The 24,854-nt window shown below is 41.1% G+C and overlaps 2 protein-coding genes across 2 annotated transcripts in view; one reads left to right on the top strand and one right to left on the bottom strand.

The window, feature by feature from the left end:
- The window catches only part of Acsl (Acyl-CoA synthetase long-chain), a 67,858-nt gene extending 53,264 nt beyond the window's left edge, over window positions 1–14,594 (top strand). The window contains exons 3-13 of the mRNA XM_068764895.1: window positions 3,439–3,574; window positions 4,317–4,532; window positions 5,207–5,384; window positions 6,260–6,511; window positions 6,991–7,209; window positions 7,637–7,752; window positions 8,825–9,058; window positions 10,930–11,118; window positions 11,772–11,925; window positions 12,233–12,508; window positions 13,317–14,594. Of these exons, the coding sequence (XP_068620996.1) occupies window positions 3,439–3,574; window positions 4,317–4,532; window positions 5,207–5,384; window positions 6,260–6,511; window positions 6,991–7,209; window positions 7,637–7,752; window positions 8,825–9,058; window positions 10,930–11,118; window positions 11,772–11,925; window positions 12,233–12,508; window positions 13,317–13,471 (2,125 nt within the window). The 3' untranslated portion in view covers window positions 13,472–14,594. The remainder of the gene's footprint in view (window positions 1–3,438; window positions 3,575–4,316; window positions 4,533–5,206; window positions 5,385–6,259; window positions 6,512–6,990; window positions 7,210–7,636; window positions 7,753–8,824; window positions 9,059–10,929; window positions 11,119–11,771; window positions 11,926–12,232; window positions 12,509–13,316) is intronic.
- Window positions 14,595–16,658: 2,064 nt separating this feature from the next.
- On the bottom strand, window positions 16,659–24,553 carry Spt5 (Transcription elongation factor subunit Spt5). Its single transcript, XM_068765235.1, has 5 exons — window positions 24,263–24,553; window positions 24,083–24,161; window positions 20,693–20,824; window positions 17,728–20,415; window positions 16,659–17,311 (listed from the first exon to the last, which is right to left on the bottom strand). Exons 1-5 carry the CDS (start codon window positions 24,454–24,456, stop codon window positions 17,177–17,179), a joined length of 3,228 nt encoding a protein of 1,075 aa, XP_068621336.1. The 5' UTR covers window positions 24,457–24,553; the 3' UTR covers window positions 16,659–17,176.
- Window positions 24,554–24,854: the final 301 nt, after the last annotated feature.

The following is a 24,854-nucleotide window of genomic DNA, read 5'->3' on the forward strand; positions in this document are numbered from 1 at the left end:
CTCGCGGACTGCCCGGCGTGGCAGTCGGAACGGCGAATAGGACCTTTCCTTGCCAGCAGTCGTGTCGGCGATGCTGAGCGAGTCATCGGCTTGGGGGGTCGTGGCCTTTCTGTGAGACCGTCATGGTCCAGAAGGAGGCGGCCGAACGGGATCGGCAGAGAACAGTTCTCGCTCGGAGACGTCGCCGTCAGCGCAGAAACGCGCCTTGTGACGGCCCTCCGGTGAATGGTGCTACCCTACCATAAACGTGGCCTTCGGAGTCGCAGGAGTTTAGGGTGGGGGCCCTAAACTCCCACTAGCTTCGGCGACACTGAGGCGGATGATGGTTCGACGTGGTCTCGAACCATCGTGATAGCACCACGAGGGTTTCAGGGGTAGCGTGTAAACGCATACCCCGGGACGGGCTATCTAAAATAGCACGGCGCGAGGGAAGACCGCGTGGCGATTCCTGACCGAGAGATACCGCGGTCCCCCGTATAACGCAGAGGGCGACCACCGGGACCTGACCTAAACCCCCCCCTTTAGTGGGTAGGAACCCACATACCTCCTCCTCCCAGAGGTGGGGCATCTTGAACGTCCGGAAGATTTCCCCCCGTAACCAAAAAAATAAAGTATAATATTATACTTTTTATATAATATTTAATATAAGAGTAAATAAATAAGTAAATTAGTGAACTAGTGTTAGTGTTTTAAGTGTGTTAATTGATAACAGAGTGTTAAAAATAGCTTACCTGTCGAGAAATACACCTGGCGAACTATATAAGGCTTGAAGAATCAGGCAAAACTGACCTAGTTAAAAATAGTTTTATCTCTACAATGAAATCAGCAATGTCTAAACTAGTTCTTTAACGAAATAATATAGCATGTTAACAATGATGACAACGCAGGATTTCGATGTGTGAACAAAAAAAAAAGTTGTTATTATTAAAATATTGTAGACATGATTCAGCGAAGGCTTCATTGATCCTGCCATTGAAATCCGTTCAGTGTCATCTCAAACTAGGTAGGTCAGTTGGATAGAGCAGCTGCGCATGCCCCGCCCGCCCCGGTCACGGCCGCCCGCCCCGGTGCACTCGATAATAGAACTTGTCATCTGCACTTACCGTATTTATTCCTTTAACACTTCACTGACCTTTACAAATGCTACCCGGATGACCTTTTGCATTAGACGTGATGCGATTTCGTCTTTGTTCTTATACTCTATTTAAAATATATTTGCTTTCGAGAGATTTTTACTCAAACTTGTTGTGCGGTGTATAGAGATGGCATAAAAAAACGCATTAAAATCATGTAAAAACTTGACAAGTAGTCACGCATTTGCAATATAAATAATAAGTGATTTAAAAGTATCATATAAAAAATAACTAATACCTTACGAAATAACTAGGAAATGATAAAACTTAACAGGTGGTGCAAAAGTAATGTCATAATGTGAACGCGTCTTAATTTTTACAAATGGCGCCAATTGTCATTGTGTTTTTACATGCATGATGACATTACTTTTGCGCCACCTTATATATCGTTATCCTTTGTAGTCTGACAAAAAGTAAACAATTTTGTGTTAAGCTGGTTTAAAATAGCTTCGTCACTAAAATATACTACCTCGGATTCATTTAGAATTTACTTTTTAGAGTTTTTGCGACAACTTTTTTATCACTAGACTCTCGTATGTGTCGGAAACTAGATAGATATACAAGAACACATACAAATTTTTGTTTATTGATAATATAGTCAATATTTATTAATTTTAATTGAATTTTTCATGTACCGCACTAAAACAATTATATTCGTCGGACAAAGTTAATACTAGAAAAGGCGCAACATCTGGTCGTTCATTGATAAAGAGATAAAGATTTGTTTACACGCATCTGTTTTTGTGTGCTGTAGACGTGTTTTTCTGTTCTTTTGTTGATTATTTCGTATGTATCCTGCAACTTCACATGTTTTTGGATTGATTTCTATTTACCCTGTGATCTGGCGTGCTTTTTGACATAGATTCCTATTCAATCTGTGATTTGCATCGTTTCTCTGATGGCATGTACATAGTTAACGGTAGAAGACAATGGTTCAGTAGAAATAAATAAATTTTTATTTGATTACCATTTAAAAGAGTAAATGTAATTATGAGTTTAGAAAACCTAGGGAGTTTTTTTATAATAATACATAAGGATCTATGTATCGGGTGGCGCAAAAGTAATGTCACGATGTAAATTTACCGTAATTTTTACAAATGTTGCCAAATGTCACTGTGCTTTTGATATTTATGATGTTGATGTATAAAGAATATGTTGCCAAAAAGCGATGGAGTCTATAAAAATTAGGTCAGTTTTACATTATGACATTATTTTTGCGCCACCTTATATACTATTGTAATTTCCCGAGAATTATGACCCAGGTCTCTTCAGGGTCTGAATAAGTACTCAGGCAATCTTTCCATTAGGCGAGTTGGTTAGTCAAGCGCTGATGAGGAAGAATTAAAAAAAACATTTGCTGTCAATTATTATATGGTACATACACTCTATCCAAAAATATATGGTTTTAGAAATAATAAATAATGTAATGGTTTTACATTATGGTTACTACCTTGTAGACCCTCCCCTCCATTAAATATAAAATTAAAGTTAATACGTATCACAATGATCAAAAACTTCAAATTATTATAATGTACCAAGATGACCTCGATGTGATAAAAGTAATTGTTGGTATAATGATTGCGTAATGGTACGTAATTACGTTAATTCGATGGATTTGCAACGACTATCTGCTTATATGTTAATGTTTCTTTTTATAAAGTATGATTCATTATAAGTATAAAGGATTTATTTTTATTTATTTAAAACACATAAAATTTCTGTATGATGGCGAATTTAACAAAGGCGTTCTCTACCAGTTAACCGTTAGGCGGTGCAAAGATAAATTAATGGGGGTAGGTGAAAAAAGTTAATATAAAAGGTGAAAAGTAAAATCAAATAGAGAAGGAAAATATAAGGTAATAAAAATTACCAAAATATTATTGTGATAATTTCGTTAGCTTGTCAAGGAACAGCTCTAGAACCTTCGCGTTGAATGCGCAACGACTCCTGATCGAGAAGGAGCGCGTCCCAGAGAAGAATAGATTTCATTGCGAATGAGGAGAGAGTGAAGTCGGTACTATGAGACGACATCTAAGTAGACGATTGTTCGAGGAGCGAAGTGTTTTTTCCTGTGTATTAGCCAGGAACTAGAATTGAGATGTTAAGTAGGCAGATGAAGCGGGAGAGAAGAGTAAAGAGAAAAGGTCTAGTTAGTGCACGAAAAGAACTGCGTTTTCGGATAGGCAGCGATTTTTGATTTAAAGCAGTGAATGAAACGCCTAATGTAAAGTACATAAACAACTAACACTACTTTCGTATGTCGATTACACAAGTAGAGTTCTTACCTGTGACCCTTTGTCTCCAGACCCGACTCATGGTGGGTATCCGCGGCGCTGAGGACGATCCGAGCGGTGGTGCTGGTCTGCGACATCCTCACCTTCCCAATACACCTCATTCTGCAGATGCCATGGAGGAAGCGAGCCCTATCGCGAAGAATCAAGGTAATTATTCACAATCAATCTTTTCTCTAATATTAAACGTTCAATACTATGCTAGGGGCTTCGTGGACAGCGTTCAGGAAGGTAAGAAACATCTTAAATATTTAATGGAATCAGGCGTTACCTTGCGGAAGTCCATTCTAAGTAAGAAAAGGACCAATATTTAGCCACTTCCGCACATGCAGTGGTAATAAAATGCACCGCCCGCCAGCCCGCTGATAAATGCGTATGCAGCAAACAACCGCCACCGCCAAATCACTCAACACTTGTTTCATCCCTCAACGGGGCATCTTCAGGAGCCATTCGACACCGATTAGTGATCTTGTCCAAAAAACCTATGCCTGAAGACCAGTGTGTGTTGCCGGTGATTACAACATGGTCACCCAGAGAACAATGAAGACGTCTATACTCAGAGATTCGGTAACCCTGAACCGAAGTAACTCGAAGAATTGCTCATTTGAAGTGGCAATAGGCGTGGCACGTGGGTAATGAAGCTGATGACCGTTAGGGCCGAGAAGCTCTCCAGTGACGATCAGAAGCTGATTGACGCGGTGTGGGTAGGTACCCCACAACGAGGATTTAGGGTCGTGGGTGATCTCTGGATGCTGGTGGCGCGATGCAAGATAGATCTTTCAGAAACTCTCAGAAATTACGTCTGCCATTATACAAATTATAAATAAATTTGTGGATTTGCTTGACATACTAAATCTGTTTGTGGTAGAGTTTAACATGTCTGTGGTTTTAGGCTCGCGTGATCGACTCTACGAGTACAAGCGTAACGGTGCGGTCTGTAGCGTCACCTTGTGATCTTCACCTGCGGCTGGTGCGCGATGGCGTGGACACCATGGAGGCGATGCTGCGCGCCGCCGCCCAGCGCTGGTCGCAGCGTCCCTGCCTGGGCACGCGCACCGTGCTGGGAGAAAAGGACGAGCCACAACCCAACGGACGGGTCTTCAAAAAGGTAACGTTTATATTCAAAAATTTTAGTCTTCTACTCATGATTTGTTTTTGAATTATGATCATATCCTGTTTATTTTAAATATCAGATAAGAAATTATTTATAGTTTTATGTCATCGGGCACAGAATCGGTTTCAATGGCGCGACGTGATAACGACCGGAATAGATCAATGTACGCAATAAATTCCGGCACTACAAATTCTGCATATGCATATGTAGTAATTCAAATCTATTTTTTACTATGTTATCATTATGTTGTATATTATTTAAGAAACGATTCATTTTTAGATATGGTGTACATATTAATTGAAAGATGAACTATACATTCACCCTTTTTTTAATTTTTACACCAATAAACACTAAGAATAACAATATATACATATTAAAGTCTTGTCTATGTGCATAATAATACTGATAAATATAAGAAAATATACCGTGGATTCTACCTAAAGATTTTATACCAAATTGTTTTTTTTTCGACTATCGCTGCAGCCAAAATGACATTTGTAGATACCGCGGGTATGAAGGTGGTAGAGAAAAGAGTGCGCATAGCCTTAGAACTGTTTCAGGATAGCGATGCTCCAGTGCTTCCTCAGGAGCCTCGGCACGGGCAGCTTTGTACTACTCTCTTACCGGATGGGGCCAGATAGTCTTATATATATATAATGTATGTGCAGTTCAAGATGGGAGAGTACGTGTGGCGGTCGTTCTCGGAGGTGGAGAACGAGGCTCGGCAGTTCGCGTTGGGTCTGCGCGAGCTGGGGGCTACGCCCCGCCGGAACGTCGCCATGTTCGCGGAGACGCGCGCAGAGTGGATGCTGGCAGCGCACGGCTGCTTCAAGCAGAGCATACCAGGTCAGTTGATCTATACACACTCTCATAAAGATTGAAAAAATTTTTTTTTTTTCTGTAATAATTCGGATGACTTTTTTAAATATATGCATGGCAATATTTATTTCTCATGTACATAAATAACGCGTGGGTTAAAGGGAAAGGAAACTTTTTAAACCTTTTCGAAGCAAGTAATGGTGCTACAGCTTTCAAAAGAGCCTCCACTAGCTCTCCTGATTGCCAAAAAAGCAAATCATTCGTCGCCATGTCTATACATTTTTTGGAGTACCGTTATCGAAATGTGTTTTTCCGAAATACACAATTATTTTGAAAGATTACGGGATCTTGTTTGCAAAATACCAAGTGTTACCAAGAGTCGATGGAATAAATAAAAAGTTGAACACTACTCGATGGATTTATAGAGATATTGTTCATTCCATAATTCGTAATGTATTGTGTTAATGATTAAATTTTTAAAATAATCGAACCAGTTTAACGAGTATAGTTAACGTTTTTATAACTTAAATATAGTTTAGTTCATTTGCGTTAAAATTTAAAATATAATAAATTTAAAAATAATCTAAGGTTTAATAATACCGAAGAAAAATTGTGGATGGTAACTTATTTGCGTTAATAAGTTCATTCGCGTTAAGAATACAATTCATCGTTGTCAGCAAATATACTTTAAATTGTTTATTTTCGAACGCAACGGCTAGTTTGAAACAACTTTACTTAACGAGTGTATTCGTTAAGCCCGCGGACAATCTTAACGCAAACGAACTACGTAAAAATATTGTAAGTGATATCTTAGAGACGTCATGAAGATACAAGGTGAAAGGCAGATGAAATAAATTGTTACATAACATTGAGTGTTCTAATTTTAACAATTTGAATTTCAGTTGTTACCATCTACGCAACCTTGGGTGATGACGCCATCGCCCACGGCATCAACGAGACTGAAGTCTCCACTGTTATAACCACCCATGATCTGCTGCCCAAATTCAAGAAGATCCTGCAAAAGACACCCCTCGTCGACACCATCATCTACATGGAGGATCAGCTCAAGACTACAGACCGCGAAGGCTACAAGCCCGGCATCAGGATCTTCGGATACAAAGAGGTTATTTCCAAAGGCGCGCAGTCGAAAATTGGTAAATATTTTTTATTTATTTTATCTATAAACATTGACAACTCATAAACCTAATACACCTAATAAATCTAAATTATAAATTAATAAATATAATCAAACACAAATTTGTAAAATACAGCGTAAAGGATTTTTAAGTGACAGTTCATTTTGAGAATTCTTTTCTATAGCTACTAAGAATCCTTTTAAAGTGATCACGTAAAAAATATAGACTGAATTTAATAGATGCCCTGCTTTGTTGAGTGCAGGGATGTTACAATGCAGGTGTAAAAAAATATTCATTTTTTATTTTTATTGCTCTTTCTCTTTTCTTTCCTCACAATTCTCTCTCTCTCTCTCTCTCTTACATCTTTCACAAACTCTTTCATTCTTCAAGATCTGATCTTTCACATGTGGCAACCTTGGCTTAGATATGGTAGAAATACTTCAACACACTCTGTAGATTGATATAATAGAGTTGATAAATGTGTTTGTGCTCCCCAGAACCAGTCCCACCATCTCCATCGGACACTGCCATCATCATGTACACGTCGGGCTCGACCGGAGTGCCTAAAGGAGTGGTGCTGTCCCACCGCAACATGGTGGCCACGCTGAAGGCCTTCGCAGACGCCATTCCCATTCAGGACGGAGACATCCTCATGGGCTTCCTACCACTCGCTCACGTCTTTGAACTGCTCGCCGAGAACCTGTGCATCCTCGGAGGTGGGTGTCAATGTAACACTGTTGGAGGGTGTCAGGTGGGGTCTAGCTTACTTTGTGATGTGTCTCGGTACACCGTCAAGATATCGGTGCATTCTATAGAAGATCTTCTGACCCTTTTTAAATGCTGAGTAGTTCAAATTAAGGAATCGCTACCCCCCACCCCCCCACCCTACTCTCAGAAACCGAAAGATTTCGGTGGACCTAAATAAAAGAAACAACCATAACTGAGTCGGCATTGAAATTAAATATCCAAAATATGAAGAAATCGATTTGTTACAAAACAAAAGTTTCGTTTTGCAAGACTTATAATGTTGTTTTAGGTTGAAGAATATAATTTAGTTATTGTAAATATTAAATAAATAAAAGAATACAAAGAAAATTAATCGGCATCAATTATCATATAAAAAAATTAATCATCATATTTCAGGTGTACCAATCGGTTATTCCACACCCCTGACCATGTTGGACACCTCCAGCAAGATCATGAAGGGCACGGCCGGCGACGCCACCATCCTCAAACCTACCTGCATCACAACTGTTCCTGTAAGTTCCTACAGAAATTTTTATTTTATTAATATGTAAATTGTTTATCTATGTATATGTAATAAAATATAATAATAAAATGTGCCCTTTATTAAATAAACATGCAAGCAGGCCACCATCAGGTGGACCGACACCATAGCTAAAATTCCTGGATGTGGTCATCGAGGCGATCTGCGGGAGGCCTAGGCCTAGGCCTTTCTGTGGGCGTTTATCTGCTGATATGATGATGGTACGGGCTAGCCACGCCCCGTGATCAATGAAGTTGTTAGTGTAAAGTCAATTTCACAGTGACCATTGGAAGAGAAAAGTAAATTCGATCAAGATACCCAATTCTTACCTTATCTTAAAACCTGATTTGAAGGAGGCTTTTTACCCTGGTAAGGTCCATACAAGCAAAACATAAGAGCAAAATAATATACAGTACTGTGATATAAAATAATTATAGAATTTAAGTAATAAAAATGTGATATAAAATAACAATGTAATTATGAAAATGTAAAAAGCAAAGAGGAATGAATGAAAGGTGATACAGAGCAAAAGGGAAAGGCAGCAGAATTGCGGCATGAAAGAATAGACCGAAAGACAATGTGAAGTATGAAAGAAGAGAAAGTAAATAATAAAAAATAATGTGATTAATTAAATTTGCCCGTAAAGTCCCTGTCCGACAAAAGATAGGGGGTACGAGAGACCCCCAATAGCGGGGGCCATAGTTAAAAAAAAGGTCCATACAAATTTAATATATATCTAATATATAAAATTCTCGTGTCACGGTGTTCGAGCTTGAACTCCTCTGAAACGGCTCGACTGATTTTTACCAAATTTTATATGCGTATTCAGTATGTCTGAAAATCGGCTACTATCTATTTTCTATACCCCTTAGTGATAAAGGTTGTTCAAACTTAATTTTTTTTTATGATACAGCATACAAGAATACATACAACCATAAATTTTCATTCTACGATCAACCGTTATTTTTTATTTGTAAATTAAAATATCAATTTTTTTTTTTTTTTTTGCAAAACAACGTTTGCGGGATCAGCTAGTTATTAAAAAACAATTGTTTGTATTGCAGCTGATCATGGACCGCATCAGCAAGGGCATCACGGAGCGCGTGGTCCGCAGCGGCGAGTTTGCTGGTGCTTTCTTCAAGTGGGCTTACGTTTACAAGCTGCGCTGGCAGCGGCGCGGGTACGGCACGCCGCTGCTCGACCGGCTGCTGTTCGCGAAGGTGCGCGCGCTGCTCGGCGGCCGGCTGCGACTCGCCATCGCCGGCGGCGCCCCGCTAGCGCCCGACACGCACACGCAGGTACGAACCAAAGATAACAACGAACATCGCGCACAAACACGACGTCCTAGAAGACCAACACTGACATGAGCTCGTCATATGCCGGCACAAACACGACGTCCTCGAAGACCGACACAAACACGCACATGCTTTAAATACAAACATGAGCTCGTCATATGCCGGCACAAACACGACGTCTTAGAAGACCGACACAAACACGCACATGGTTTAGATACAAACATGAGCTCGTCATATGCCGGCACAAACACGACGTCTTAGAAGACCGACACAAACACGCACATTGTTTAAATACAAACATGAGCTCGTCATATGCCGGCACAAACACGACGTCTTAGAAGACCGCCATAAACACGCACATGGTTTAGATACCAACGTGAGCTCGTCATATGCCGGCACAAACAAGACGTCCTCGAAGACCGCCATAAACACGCACATGGTTTAGATACCAACATGAGCTCGTCATATGCCGGCACAAACACGATGTCCTCGAAGACCGACACAAACACGCACATGGATTAGACCCAAACGTGAGCTCGTCATATGCCGGCACAAACAAGACGTCCTCGAAGACCGCCATAAACACGCACATGGTTTAGATACCAACATGAGCTCGTCATATGCCGGCACAAACAAGACGTCCTAGAAGACCGCCATAAACGCACATGGATTAGACCCAAACGTGAGCTCGTCATATGCCGGCACAAACAAGACGTCCTCGAAGACCGCCATAAACACGCACATGGTTTAGATACCAACATGAGCTCGTCATATGCCGGCACAAACAAGACGTCCTAGAAGACCGCCATAAACGCACATGGATTAGACCCAAACATGAGCTCGTCATATGCCGGCACAAACAAGACGTCCTCGAAGACCGCCATAAACACGCACATGGTTTAGATACCAACATGAGCTCGTCATATGCCGGCACAAACACGATGTCCTCGAAGACCGACACAAACACGCACATGGATTAGACCCAAACGTGAGCTCGTCATATGCCGGCACAAACAAGACGTCCTCGAAGACCGCCATAAACACGCACATGGTTTAGATACCAACATGAGCTCGTCATATGCCGGCACAAACAAGACGTCCTAGAAGACCGCCATAAACGCACATGGATTAGACCCAAACGTGAGCTCGTCATATGCCGGCACAAACAAGACGTCCTCGAAGACCGCCATAAACACGCACATGGTTTAGATACCAACATGAGCTCGTCATATGCCGGCACAAACACGACGTCCTAGAAGACCGCCATAAACGCACATGGATTAGACCCAAACATGAGCTCGTCATATGCAGGCACAAACACGACGTCCTAGAAGACCGCCATAAACGCACATGGATTGGACACAAACACGCGTTATCTTATATTATAAATATTATCCTAAATATTTAATGGAATCAGGCGTTACCTCGCGGATGTCCATCCTAAATAAGAAAAGGATCAATGTTTAGCCACTTCCGCACATGCAGTCGTAGTCGTGCAACAAATGCACCGGCCGCCTGCCCGCTGATAAATGCGTATGCGGCAAACAATGCGAATCACACAACCGCCACCGCCAAATTACTCAACACGTGTTTCACCCCTCCACGGGACATCTTCAGGAGTAATGTTACACCGATTAGTGTAACATAACTCCGGAAGTGTTTGGCTGAAGTGGCTAAATATTGGTCCTTTTCTTAAATTTCATCCTGTTCTTTACACATGAGATTCCAACTATGGTCTGTCACGTGTGAAGATCGTGACCATGACTTGACGAACAATTACTTTGTCTATTCTTCGCAGACTGGTCATTGTGGTGATATTTATCGGATGCACCTTGCAGTGAACGTCTGTCTACTAACACGGTGATGATTATCAGGTCCGCCTGTGCCTCTGCTGCGACGTGGTGGTGGGCTACGGGCTGACGGAGACAACCTCGTGCGCGACCGTCATGTGCACACACGACCGCAGCACGGGCCGCGTGGGCGCGCCTGCCACCGGCATCGACCTCAAGCTTCTCGACTGGGAAGAAGGCCACTACCGCGTCACGAACAAACCTTACCCCCAGGTAAGCATCCCCACCATTATAGTAACCACAAAAGCACGTGGGCATCACATACGTGGTCCCGCCGAGCGTCTTTCACCTGTTCTTCTGGAGTCAGAAGAATTTACCAAAATCTCAAGGTAGTGCGAAGGGAGAGAAGACTTCAAGTCAATTGACCCCATTTATGTCCATCCAATGTAATTATTAGCAACCCATGCTAAGATATATATAATTGAAAAAGTTAAAAATAAGCACTGTTAAGTCTTGGACAACAATTTTTGTATGGGATCTTTTGGATGAACATAAGATACAATGTCCTCTGGGAGAAGAATAGCGTGATATGAGCCTTCTTGGAGGCCATTTTAGGTACCTATGGAGGGTCGACTGAATCTCCTACGCAAGTCGAAGCTGCAGCAGAAAAAACTATGCCTTCCCCATCGTCCTCGCTTTATCGCAGCAACACTAGACCAGTTCGTGTTGCTGCTCTTCTCGGAATGGCATTGAGTGGACAATGAAGACCCTCACCTTCAACGTACGCGTTACCACACAATTTTACTCGCCTCTGACAGCAGGCAAGTGATATCTAAGCCATATTCTGGTGAACCCAAGCTTAATGGTTGGAGCGACGATATATGTGGGGTAGTGGCATCGAGTGGTAATAGAAGAGATGTTCCCAGGGTGAGGTGGTGATCGGAGGCGACAGCGTGGCCGAGGGCTACTACAAGAACCCTGAGAAGACGCGCGAGGAGTTCGTGGAGCTGGACGGGCGGCGCTGGTTCCGATCCGGAGACATCGCTGAACTGCATCACGACGGCTGTATCAAAATAATCGGTAACATTTTCATCTATATACATTTTTTAAATAAAGAAAACATGCTGTATATAGACTCAATATATATTAGAATATAATAATTATTATTTACACCAGTGATTGGTTTTGATTGCCCATGAGCTATTAGAGGAGCTATATATAAACTAAAATACTTAAATAATTGGAAAATCAATCGGAGCCAAAAATAATCGTTCAAAGAGCAGCATGTGGCTCATGAGCTGCAGTTTGGCCACCCCCTGGTATATACCTTACCTATACATTAGTCATGTGGATACGGTTGCAATAAATAGTATATAATAATCCGCAGACCGCAAGAAGGACCTGGTGAAGCTGCAGGCGGGCGAGTACGTGTCGCTGGGCAAAGTGGAGGCTGAGCTGAAGACTTGCCCCATGGTGGAGAACATCTGCGTGTACGGCGACAGCAGTAAGACGTACACCGTGGCGCTGGTGGTGCCGCACCCGCGACACCTGGCCGATCTCGCCGCGCGGCTGTCGCGACCCAACACGGACTTCGCGGAGATGTGCGCCGACCCAGCGCTGGAGCAGGCCGTTGTGCGCGAGCTGGCCGACCACGCGCGCAAGTGTAAGTACTCGCCTACACCCCCCACTTTTCCTCACCACCAGAGTGAAACCAAGCCGCTGGCTTACATATAAGGCTCAAAGTGAAATACTACATTTTCATAAAAGAACTTCCACCTATAAGGTGGAAAGAAGGCCTCGTTAAGGTCTTTGGAAGACATTGGATGGAGGCCACTTCCTACAGGTGCTGCAGGAAATCTCAAGCGGAGGCTTATGTCCACCTATGGATGTGTTACAGCTGAAATGATAATGTTCATCATTCATAAATTTTGAAGGGAGGTCCATTAATCCATCAAAGCAAACTTTCGAAGGACGTCTCTTGACAGTTGACAGAGCATACAGCCATTTGTCAGATAGTTATAATAAACTAAAACAAACTGCAAAAAAAATATCGTCCCCGAAAGGGAAAACCCAGGTTTGTCAGAAATGTCAATACTCGTTTAGCATTACGATTCAAGTATGCTTGGAAACAAATCTGTCGATATCAACAGGATTTCAGTCACAAGACGTCCACTGTTGGACATAAGCGTCCCACATAGTTTTTAAATAGCAGGTAGGTTGGTAGTGGGCTGTATCCAGCTTCTTCCAATTAACTAGCTCGTCTCCGGGAGTCCGTTATATTAACTCAAGGCTTCAGCGGTTGTCTGTTCCGCGCACTATATGGCCTGCCCGCAGTCAGTTCCCTTTGCCAATCTACAAGGCTTTGTCGGTTAGTTTTATATGTCTACGGACCTCATCATTTTGGATTCTATCTTGGATCCTATGTCCTGCACATCACTTACATTTAGTGACCTGTGAATCTTTATATCCAGGTGGGCTGGAGAAGTTCGAGGTGCCCGCGGCAGTGAAGCTTTGCACGGAGGTGTGGTCCCCGGACATGGGTCTGGTTACGGCCGCGTTCAAGATCAAGAGGAAAGACATCCAGGAGCGGTACAAGGACGACATCAAGCGCATGTACGCCTCGTGAGAGCACTCGCTCGGCCGCCACTAGCGCCCAGCGCCCGCGGCCGGCTCGGCGCCTGCGCTGTGAGGATGCTGACCACCTGCTGACCCGCTGCGAACAAAAACTAAACCTGTTGCCAATATATTTACAACCTTAATGCGTTGAAATTAAGGTTCGAATTTCATTCGCCAAATACTATATTTATTCCCTGGGTCAAGGTTAAGTGGGGTACAAAGCAGTCGACATCATCACAGTTCAGCCCGCTTAGATACAGTTAGGTATGCAACTATAATCAGTAATGTAGACGATACAAATCGATGTATCGATTCACTCAAATATCGATATTTATATAGGCAGAAATTTTAATCGATTTGGCTGAATGTATTTAGATTTTACTCAGTCGATCAACAGTGGGATGTGCCCACGCTGTCTGTAAATTGTGAACAAAGTCCTGGACCAAGGTCCGGACGATTTGTATATTATGTACGGTATGCATCACTTTGTAAAAAGCAATCGATAGCTAATTTTAATCTTGTTGCAAAATGTTTCGATCGGTTCTAAGTTTCTATATATATATTAAAAAATTGTAAGCCCCCCTGTACATAATTATTTATGTGTAGTGTATTTAAATTGTAGCGTAGCGGTCGGTGTGTGCGAGCGAGACGGATGCGCGGAGCCAATTTAGCTTTTCTTGTCACAGTTGGGGAATTACCTATTGTATATGTTCAGTGATTGATATAGTAAAGCATTTCTTTGGCACTTCACCGTATAACATATCATGGATACGACATTTCTATTTTTCACAAATATTATCAATAAAATGGAAAAAAAAATATCGTTAAGATACGGAAAGGTTTATTTAAATTCAGAGTCATGTCCATATTAATATATTTACTTTATTTATTCATATTACTTTACTTTGTAGAACACTTGTAGGATTGCAATTTTAAGACTACCCGCTGATGTACAAAAAAGAATTTTTCAATGATCTCTTTACCAAATAGTTAAATTACACTGAATTAAAAGTTTTATTTTAATTTATATATTTAGGTACACCAGCAGTACAGATAAGTTAAAATTACATTAAGTTTCGTGAAAAATAAAAAATTACTATAAATAAAGTGATTGTATAGAAAAATAAACATCTGACTTAGACTTTAGAAACCAAGAGAACTCTTAATTTGAAGATGTTTCCTTCGCCGTGCAACCTTTAAGGCTGTGTGCTTAAAAATCAGTTATGGATATAGTGAAATATTAATATGGTTTAAGAACACCTATAAGGCAAATATCGATGGCAGACAGTTTTTCATATATTCTGTTATAAGAACTGCACATGGGTGAGTGTAAGCCAAAGTTTATTCGATAGTGGTATCCATGTGGGATGGCTTTATGAATTATATTTTTCATAATGGATCCGTTACCAGGCTGAACCGACCTTGTAATTCTGAACTTTACAGTTATCATTTTACGTCATTAAAATAAATTGTCTATATGTGTAGTGTCAAATAATCGCTTTAACTATATCAGTTATTTTATATAATTACCATAATAATTATAGATCTGAGGTCTTTGTGTACGCAAGCGGGCGATACTAGTCACCCGCTGCGGTTTTACTCTGTAGATATTGGCCTAGTGTCTTCTATATAGTTATCCGTTTCACGGATGTTACCAGGTTGATATATGTCGCGCCACACAGAAATTAACATTATGAATTAATATAGATTATAATTGAATATTTTACATAATTTATCCTTTAACAGCAGGTGCGGCAAGGTTGATAATTCAGTTAAGATAAATGTGTAGTACTTAGGGGAACGGGGATTATGTTTAGCATTGTTATACTACATGTATGCAGGAGGGGGCAAGCTGGAGCATAAAGCTCCCAATTTAAGCAGCTGGACCTGTGTATCCTTTCGGTGGAGTACAGAAGTTACAATACCTACATCCTGCAGAATGTCTGTACTCTTCGAAATGAGGGTAGATTGAAAACTGCAGATTTAGCTTGTTGATTAGTTGTACGGTTTATATTTATTGATTTTCGGCATTCTATTGCTTCAGACGCATTTCTTCGAGCATTTAATTCGCATGATTTAAGTGTTATTTGTAAATTTTTGAGAATAAATTTCCAAGCGGCTTTCATATTAGTCGCTCGTGTAGAAAATTATGTATTTGCAATTCTATTTGAAGTTTTCAATGCAAGCTGGAACTGTGCGAAGAGCATGGAGATGTTTTTGGTTATAAAATTAGTCAATGTCCGGTTTCTTCGGCGGTTTTTTGCTCACTTCCGTTTGCATTTGAAGATAATTAATAAAAATTCAATCGAAAAACAATTTTTGTATTATTTATTCAATAAATGTTAATAAAATCAATTTGAGACTTTTATTTTTTTATTAAGAATCCAATCTTCACCACTGCTAATAAGGCCTTCCTTAGACTTCCAATAAAACCAATTGGAGCGTGTTACCATGACCTTGACAGGGTCATCTGTCTTTATGGGCGGACAATCTATAACGCGTGATGATTTCCGGCACTGCAACATGACTCTGGACTTCACTGGCAAGCTCACAGTCACAGAATGGACGGGTCTTTTCTCGCGATTTTTCTAGAGATCCACTCAGAAATCAACAAATACATAGATTAACAAAAGTAGCCTATAGCTAGAAATTTTAAGTGGTAAACCATATAACTACTGGTGACTAACAGTTCCAGAGTGAAACCACAGACCAGCAAGCGCAATGGATGATATTCATATCCAAGGGTTTGATCTTCTTTTTGTTTGGTCATCTAATATATGGCCATGATTGTTCCATTCAAGTAGTTTTACATAATAAAATAATTATAGCAATTATTTTCCAAGTTCCCATACACTTCAAAATCCTTTACAGTATGTTGTATTTAATATTTTTTTTCCTTACTATATGTAAGTGTAGGCAAAGATATAAAGGAGTGTCTAATTTTATAGAGCTTATACAAAGGCACAAAAAGCTAGACTTTACACTTTCAACGTGTTTGTGGTATTACCCAGGTAATAAATAGCATGAAGGTTGAGGTTCGACCCACATGGGTGCTATTGAATCCGGTGAGTGGTTTCTGTTGCTTATATAAATATCATCACTAATTCAATCTAGTACAGTTAATCTAGGTAGCAACCCCCGCTATTAATATAATTGTCTTAACTGTTCACCTGTCACAACAAATGAAACAAATCATGTAACTTCTCGACTTTATTTCTGTAAATATAAACAGTATGCCATCATTTATATATTTAAATATACAGGTTGTTTACATTTTAATAAATAAAAATCCGTCAAACTAGGCTAGTACAAACTGGACAACACAAGTGTATTGTATCATAACAGAAAACGTGCAGTTCTTGCAAAAAAAAATGCTTAAATGTCCAAATCGCAATGATTAAGTCATATTCAAATAAAATGTCAGGAAAATTAAACTTAAACATAACAAACCATAGTATCTCTAGTTCCTAGGTGAGATGGGGTTTATTCCCCCCAATCTTGAGGTTTAGTGTGGCTCCCTTACTGATCAACATATGGCATATACCGACAGTTAACATGTCTGATATCAAAATGAATATCATCTCCCATGTATATATATCACAGCGATGTAAACTGCATATTGGCTACAATTGAGGGTAGACATAACTTGAATTTACCCTCATTTATCATATACTTGTAGTAAGTGGAACATGATTCAGTGGAACCAGTTGGAGATCTAGGAGGTGCTCATCTTGCAGAGGTGCCTCAGCTGCAGGATCTTGATTTCATCAGTGCCGAACTTGACCACGCCCTCCTGGTTATCTATAGAGATCAACTGTCCAACCGCCTCGCGATGCTCGCCAGCTATCACCTAATGGAGCAAAGAATATATTATGTCAATTAAAAAAAGAAATCGAAATTATCTTATCAGTGAATCAATACAGACTTAACTTTCACTCAACAATGCATCTGCACTAATAGTAGAAGTCATTTTTAATCAGTCAATATTTTAACTAGTTAATATGAACACAGCTTTCTAAATTACTTGGTCATTTGTGACCACTTTGTGCATGGCGAAGCTCGGTTATATCTACAAGGGGTAAAAGCGATTTTGTACCAGTTTAATACAAGAAAGTGTGTGTATTGTTTGACTATGAAGGATAATGATTACAAGGTTTACAAATCAGCCTAGATATTACGAAAAACTTCAAGTTAATTTCTAAGTTTTTTACGAAGTCTAGCTATAAAAAGAGGTTTTTGCGTATTTGCAATGGTGGGCGGGTATACCTTGACTCTGTCACCGGAGTGCGGCACAACGGGCGCGAGCAGAGCTGCGGGCAGCGTGACCACGCGCTCATCTTGCGGCAGGAACACGCAGCACGTGGCTCCCGATACCGAGCGCACAGCGCCCGTCTGCCCGCGCAGCGCCTCCTCCGCAGCGCCCGACACGCGCACCTCCACCTCCGTCGTCAGCCAGTCGGCTGCCTCGCTGCCCGCCCCGGTGCCGCCTACACCGCCGCCCGCGCCTCCCGGCGTCGGCGGCGCGTACGACGGCGAGCTGGGCGAGTAGTCGGCCGGGCTCGGCGCGCCCAGGTAGCCCGCCGGGAAGCCGGCCGGGCTCGGGCTGGGCCGGTACGGGCTGTACGAGTGGTCGGAGCCGTACATGGTGCCGGGCGTCTGCGGTGTGAAGGGGCCCTGCGCGTAGCCCGCCTCCTCGAAATCGAAGTCGGGGCGCGCGGGCGTGGCAGCGGCAGCGGGGTCCCAGGCGCCGTGCGCCGGAGTGCGCGCTCCCTCGTGCGACGGCGTGGCCGAGCCGTAGTGCGGCGTGCGCGCGCCCGCCTCGTACACGGGTGTCTGTGAGCCGTGCATGGGTGTCTTGATGCCCGATTCGCGGTACGTGGGCGTGCGCGAGCCGGCGGCGCGCGGCGTGCGTGAGTACGAGGACGCACCGCCCGCAGCGCCCGGGGCGCCGCCCGCCGCCGCGATGTGCCCGCGGTCCACCGAGATGGTCTGGCACATGGTGTGCAGCTCCACGCGCGCCGTGCTGCCCGTCGCGTCCTTCACGATGCCCACGTTGCCCTTGTACGGCCCGCCCGTGATCTTGATGGTCTGGCCGATGAGCTCGCGGTCGCGTGCCACGGCGCCCCGGCCGCCGCGCCCGCGTCCCCTGCCCCCGGCGGGGGAGCCCCGCGCCGACGGGTGCATCGGCGAGTGAATGCGCGGCGACATGAAGCCGAGCGCGAGCCCCGCCGCCGCCGCGCTCTTGGCGCCGCCCGCGAGCTGCAGGTGGCGCGTCTTGCACACGAACACGCCGCCGTTGTCGAGGTACATGCGCGACTGCAGGAACGCAAAGTTGCGGTACAGGTGCTTGATCTCGCCCTCGCGGCCGGCGTGCGGACCGTCGATCACCTTCACGATGTCTTTCTTCTGGATGTTGTTGTGCTCGGAGTCGAGCGCGGTGGTGAAGCGATTCTCGCGACGCTTTTGCAGCGCTTGCGGCTTGCACTCGATGACTTTGCCTTGCATGCCGAGCACGTGGAAATTCTCTTTCTCGAGACGCACGATAACACCTACAGTCTGCGGGTCCAACTGCACCATATCGCCCCACTGGAACTGTCCGAGCGAGTCAACGCCGGTAGCCATGTCGGAGCACAGTTGCAAGTCACGCGGCAGCACCTCCAGCTCATGCATGGTGAGGTCGGAAACGAGCACCACGCGGTGCGGCTCCACGCGGACGATCAGACCCGTGTCACCTTCGTAACGACCCGCAAGTACCTTTACATGGTCTCCCTGCTTGAAGTACTTCCTCAACTCATTAGGCTTGAAAACAAGAGGGTCCTTCAGCGCATCGTGCTTCGGCATGACGGTGATCATGGAGCCGTCAATGGCAATGATCTTCGCCTGCAAGTTGGCGAGATCACCGGAGCACACCTCGACATTGTCTCCCATGGAAAAGGAGTGCAAGCTCGTCGGGTCGTCCTTGGCTGGAGCCGCTAACTCGATATCGATACCCTCCGGTTGTTCCTCAAACCTCTCTAATTCTGTGAGTGATGGCTTCACACCTTCGGCAAGGATGGCAGACATTGTGAAATTTTTGTACAGGAATCCTTTTCTTGAATATCTATTACCTTCGAAAATGAGGAAATCGCCGTCGGAGGTGACTTCACCACCGATAGCTCGTATGGCTTCCGGGTCGAAAGGTTTCGCGGCCGGGCGCCGCTTCTTCTTTCTCTTTGCCGCTTCGTTCTCACTCTGCACGGTCCTCAAGGCACCTCTTAGCCTTGTGTAGTCTATCCTAGGCAGCAATTTCAGGTGCACTTGATTTTGGGCTAAGTCAACATAATCCACTTGCGCTATATCATCCTTATACAAGCCTCGTTTTAAACGAACCCATTGCTTTGGTTTCAACCCTGACTGCTCCTTAACTACCCTCAGGACATCTGTCATCTCTTTAATAGGCACCATGTCCTGTTTCCATGTACCGATCCTTAAGGCACTGACATTATTAATTATGGCTTTTACATGTGTTTGTTTGTAGGCCTCTATATAAATGTAACCTTTAACGCCTTCTGGTGCGACAACTGATTTAATCTGAAAAGGCTCCTCAGAGTTCTTGTATGCGATGAACTTTCTCATGAGAAGGAGAACGGTTGATTTTTCTTCTCCGATGTGACACTTGACCATCCACAGATTTGGATCTTTTATACCCGGGAGGAGGGTCTGCTGTGTGATCTCATCAGACATCTCCTCGCCGCCCTCACCGAAGTGTCGCAGCGCTGCCGATTCATCAGCGTACTTGTTTCTCAGGTACTCTTCAATCTCCTCCTCTTTCTGTGAATCCCAGAGATTGGTGCCCCGGCGACGACCTTCGATTTCTCGGGCGGTTGGACCGATTTCGTCCACTTCGTTGCCCACAATGCCCATCTCCTGGGCGCCTTCTTCCCACTCATCATCTTCGTCAACTTCGTCGTCCACCTATAACAGAATTAGATTAAAAATAAATAAAGATTCCGTAATATAATATAACATACATTTAAATATATAGATATGTCAGAACATAAATTTGCAAAGAAGGATAAGAATTCTAAAATATAAATCAATATAGAAATAAATTGGGATAGTAGAATATAAACTAATATGTAATACACCACCATATATAAATCACAATTACAAAAAAAATTTTTGGTACAGAATAGATTTAAAACAAAATCTAGATTCTAAAATATAAATTAGTCATTTAAGATTGACTCACCTCAGCCTCATCAATAATAAACCCGCCATACCGACTGTCCTTTTTCCGTTTCTTTCTTCTTCTCTCTTCTTCTTCATCCTCATCATATTCTTCTGAGTCTACAAGATCCTCACCTTCAGGTTCCTGCTCATCCTGTAATGCGAATAAAATTTTTTGATGAGGTAGTATAAGAAGTAAAGAATTTGACAATTATGTTTGGATTAATGTAAAATATGCAAAATAGTTGATTTTTAAGAAAAATTTGTCTATAAGTGTACAAATTTATTTACTTTTTCAAATCGTAACTATTGTTTCAGCACTTAAGACGCTCTCTGCAAGGCATAGGCCTTCCCTCTAGGATATCTATACACTATAATCTCAACACTTTGCAGGTGATCGCAGTGTGGTATTACGGTACACAGAAGATGTTACTATGGGCAGTAACATCCTCTGGAAATGTTTGTGATCAATGGCAATCTCATATAATTAATAAGCAAAGTATAAATTATATAAGATTGTATCTTGGGATACAAATCCTCAACCAACGGTCTCAAGTCTCAGTTCTCCATCACTGGACTAACTTTTACTTGACTATTGAAATGCAACAGACCAGTAAATCTGCAGAGACATATTAAACAATAATTAATTTTAATGTGTCAATATTTTAATTTTTAAATTACTTTTTCTTACTATATTATCATTATATTATTTATCTGTAACCATTGATAGAGAGTACCATGTATTAATTAACAACAATTGATATATACATTTACCCCTTTAACCCTTTCCACTCCAATGTCAAGTGTCACTCAACACTGATTTTGTTCCACAAGCTCCACTGTCGAGTGATACTCTACATGGTGCAATACTTCTTTTTGCGGAAAATTTTAAAACGGGAAAGATTTTTGTTACTAAAATGTTTGAATCACGAATGAATGAAACATATTCTAGAATCGCAAGATACTATAATTCAATTAAATTTTATCGATGCTACATAACAGTCTTGGAGTGGAAAGGGTTAAAACTTTTACACCTATAACCAATCATCCTGTATATAAAAAAACAGGGACATTTATGTTAGCTCTCTAAAACTATTAATTCCTTAGTAAGCAACTGTATATGTGTAGGCATATATATTAAAGTTATACACTGTATTTTAGACCTACCGTTTCATAGTTTTCAATCTAAAATTAAATATATAATATTTAATAAATCTTACTATAGCATTTAGATTTTCAGTTGATTGAAGTGTATGAAACTTGGTTAGTTAACACATTGATATGGATAATTTTATAAAGTGTAGAGCAAAATTTGTTAAATTTCATTTAAAATGCTAAATACTGTTGAGCCAGTGGCAGCTTACTATAGTACATGCCGATAAATATTGCACATTGACCTTTGGAAAAAGAGACAATCGGCTAATTTCGGCTTCGTAGAGCGTTATCCCTGTCGCACGAAATACACAGTCTGAGATCTATTAGGAGCTGTTAAAACAGGCATCATTTGCTTCTTTTAATAATTATTTTTATTCTGTGTATAACATACACCAAATTTTCTATAAGTGGTGGCTTTAGGTTGGGGTTAAAAAAAAGTTCACATTATGTTTACATATCTAGTTATTTCGTAAAATTACAACTGTACATAATGTAATTTGATTTATAACATAATATACAGATTTTATTTTTGATTGTTTGTAATTTTAAAAAATAATTTATACACGGTAATGCATTTTTTTAACATACAATTATATTTATTGAAATTATATGACAAAAGTACAAAACATGTGGATTGACGGCACTCCTAATAATACTCAAGATGCCAGTTAGTTACTTAAGATCAGTGTATGTATTTCGCTTATTTTATAGTACAATAATAATTATTATTATTCACACCAGTGATTTCAATTTCCCAAGAGCTGATATAGGTATAATAATATAAATTTAAAAATCGATTTAATTCAGCAATCAATTAGAGTCAAAAATAATCATTCAAAGAGCTGCAAGTGGCTCGCTAGCCGCAGTTTGGCCATATCTGCCATATATAAGGACACAATTACTTTAAAAAAAAATTATATATGCAGTAAAAAAAAAACTTCTCCAATGTAAAAGATTATTTAGGTGACAATACATATCTTGAGAATGAATTTCTCTTACTATACAATAGTAAGGGATATTCATGAAATAGATTAAACAAATCCTATTGAGCTTGTCATGGCGTCTTCATAGAACAAACCAAAGAGATATCATCAAAAGTATACATGTAGCTGTCAATTGAATATAAAGTAGTTTTTATCTAATTCCTCTCTTGTTATTTTTACCTTGACATATATGATGACAATGAATGAAAAGGTGATATTGTTACACACATATATATATATATATACATATATATGCAAATTATACAAGCGATATGTATATCTGCTGGCACTTTTATCAACCACTTGCTAAATCGGACATTCCAACAGGTGCCAATATATTTGTCTTATTAAAAAACAAGAGGTAATGGCTGAAGTTCACACACACATATACATGAGCCACACATATACACAGCTATAGGAACCTTTCATGATTTTATTGCCACTGGTGTATACACAAACACATCAATTTATCAATACAAGATACCTTTGTGGGTTGATTTGTGCAAAATTAAAAATGATAGGCAATTTAAAATTTTTATGAGATTATAGACCCTTTCGGTCTGTGAACTCAATTCTGAAGAAGCCAGGAGAGTCCTCAGGGCTAGCAGCATTAACTTCATCCGGGACTAGAGCCAATACAAGCAATGTTGCTTTCTTAAGTTAATTTAACACATATACATTTTTAACAAGTTTTTATTTCTAATCAACAATATATTCACCTTGATTATCAACACCCTTTTACCATCTAGTATACAAATTTTCAATGCCAAGGCAGTAAAAGTCTATCAGTTTTTCTATAAAATAAGTTGACAGAAACAACATTACTTTCCGGTTCCCCTAATACTTCATAAAACTGTCTTTCATTTCAATTGGAATATAGAACCTATTTAGTTCATGGCCATAGAATAATGCATTATTTTGGTTCTATAAACTATAACATTTTTTAATAAAAAGCAAAATGGCAATTAGTTTAAATATAAATCAAGTCTGCATTAAACAAATGTCTGATGTGTACTGACATTTTGCCGCCATATAAATGTATCCAAGCTCGTAAAATCTAACCAATAAGTTTTAGAATATTGAATCTTTAACTGTGAACATAGTACAGTCAAGTTTACACATAACCTAAACATGTATACACATTAATTCTGAATAAATTACATAGTTTCTTGATATTAACAAAAATTTTACTATAATTGTACGAATTGTAGGCTTTCCTACGTGAGAAATATATTAAGTGGTTATAAAATCAAAGTGTTAGTAAAATTTGTTACCTCAACATCTTCGTCGCCCGAGGCTTCCTTGGCCTCGTCGTCTCTATTGCGGCTGCCGTCGGAGCCAGCCGAGCGGCTCCTGGAGGACAATCGAAGAACCAACGTGAAGAAATCACTATCACTACCAAGGTGGCAGTGAAGCCATAACAATGCAACACATTTCAATAAAGCTAGGTGTACCTGGATCGAGAACGGGACCTCGAGCGGGACCTGGAGCGGCTGCGGGACCTGCTGCCACTTCCTGACCGCGATCGAGAAATCGAACGCGACCTAGCCGAACGGTTCGAAGCGGCGCTCCTCCGAGAACCGTTCGACGCTACACTGGCCACGTCCGAACCGCTGCCCGAGTAGTTACTTGCCTCCGAGTCAGACATTATCACTTCTTACTAATATTTAATAACATTGAGTTAACCAAAATGAAAATTCAGCGTAACTCTAACAAAATGTCGAACAAACGTAATCAGTGGACGTGACAAGTGCACAGTAAAAAATTAAGCCATTAATTATCTGTGCTCCAAAACAAGTAATAAACGATTATTACTTTGCTTGCTAATTTTTAAAAATGATTTCAACCAAAAAAAACCAATGCTTTTATTATAACTTATTTATGTATAGATATAAAATAAAATTATTAGAACATTGAAAATTCTTCAAAAAATCTCCACAGAGAAGAAATGATAACATTACCAAAAAAACAAATATCAATATTTACAAAAAGTTCAAAACTTTTATGTATTCAGTAATCGCATCTTTTAATTTACAAAATTAAAGT

This window comes from Battus philenor, unplaced genomic scaffold, assembly GCF_028537555.1.
Source record: "Battus philenor isolate CCGP_79_NKW_IND1 unplaced genomic scaffold, ilBatPhil1.0.hap1 SCAF_2, whole genome shotgun sequence".
Lineage (NCBI taxonomy): Eukaryota > Metazoa > Arthropoda > Insecta > Lepidoptera > Papilionidae > Battus > Battus philenor.

What these genes read in the sequence shown, in the direction of transcription:
- Spt5 (XM_068765235.1), bottom strand. Translation starts at nt 24,456, where the DNA reads ATGTCTGACTCGGAGGCAAGTAACTACTCGGGCAGCGGTTCGGACGTG. An exon ending in AGGTCCCGTTCTCGATCCAG is followed by an intron (nt 24,162 to 24,262) that starts GTACACCTAGCT and finishes ATTGTCCTCCAG; the next exon opens with GAGCCGCTCGGCTGGCTCCG. An exon ending in ACTCCGGTGACAGAGTCAAG is followed by an intron (nt 17,312 to 17,727) that starts GTATACCCGCCC and finishes TTGCTCCATTAG; the next exon opens with GTGATAGCTGGCGAGCATCG.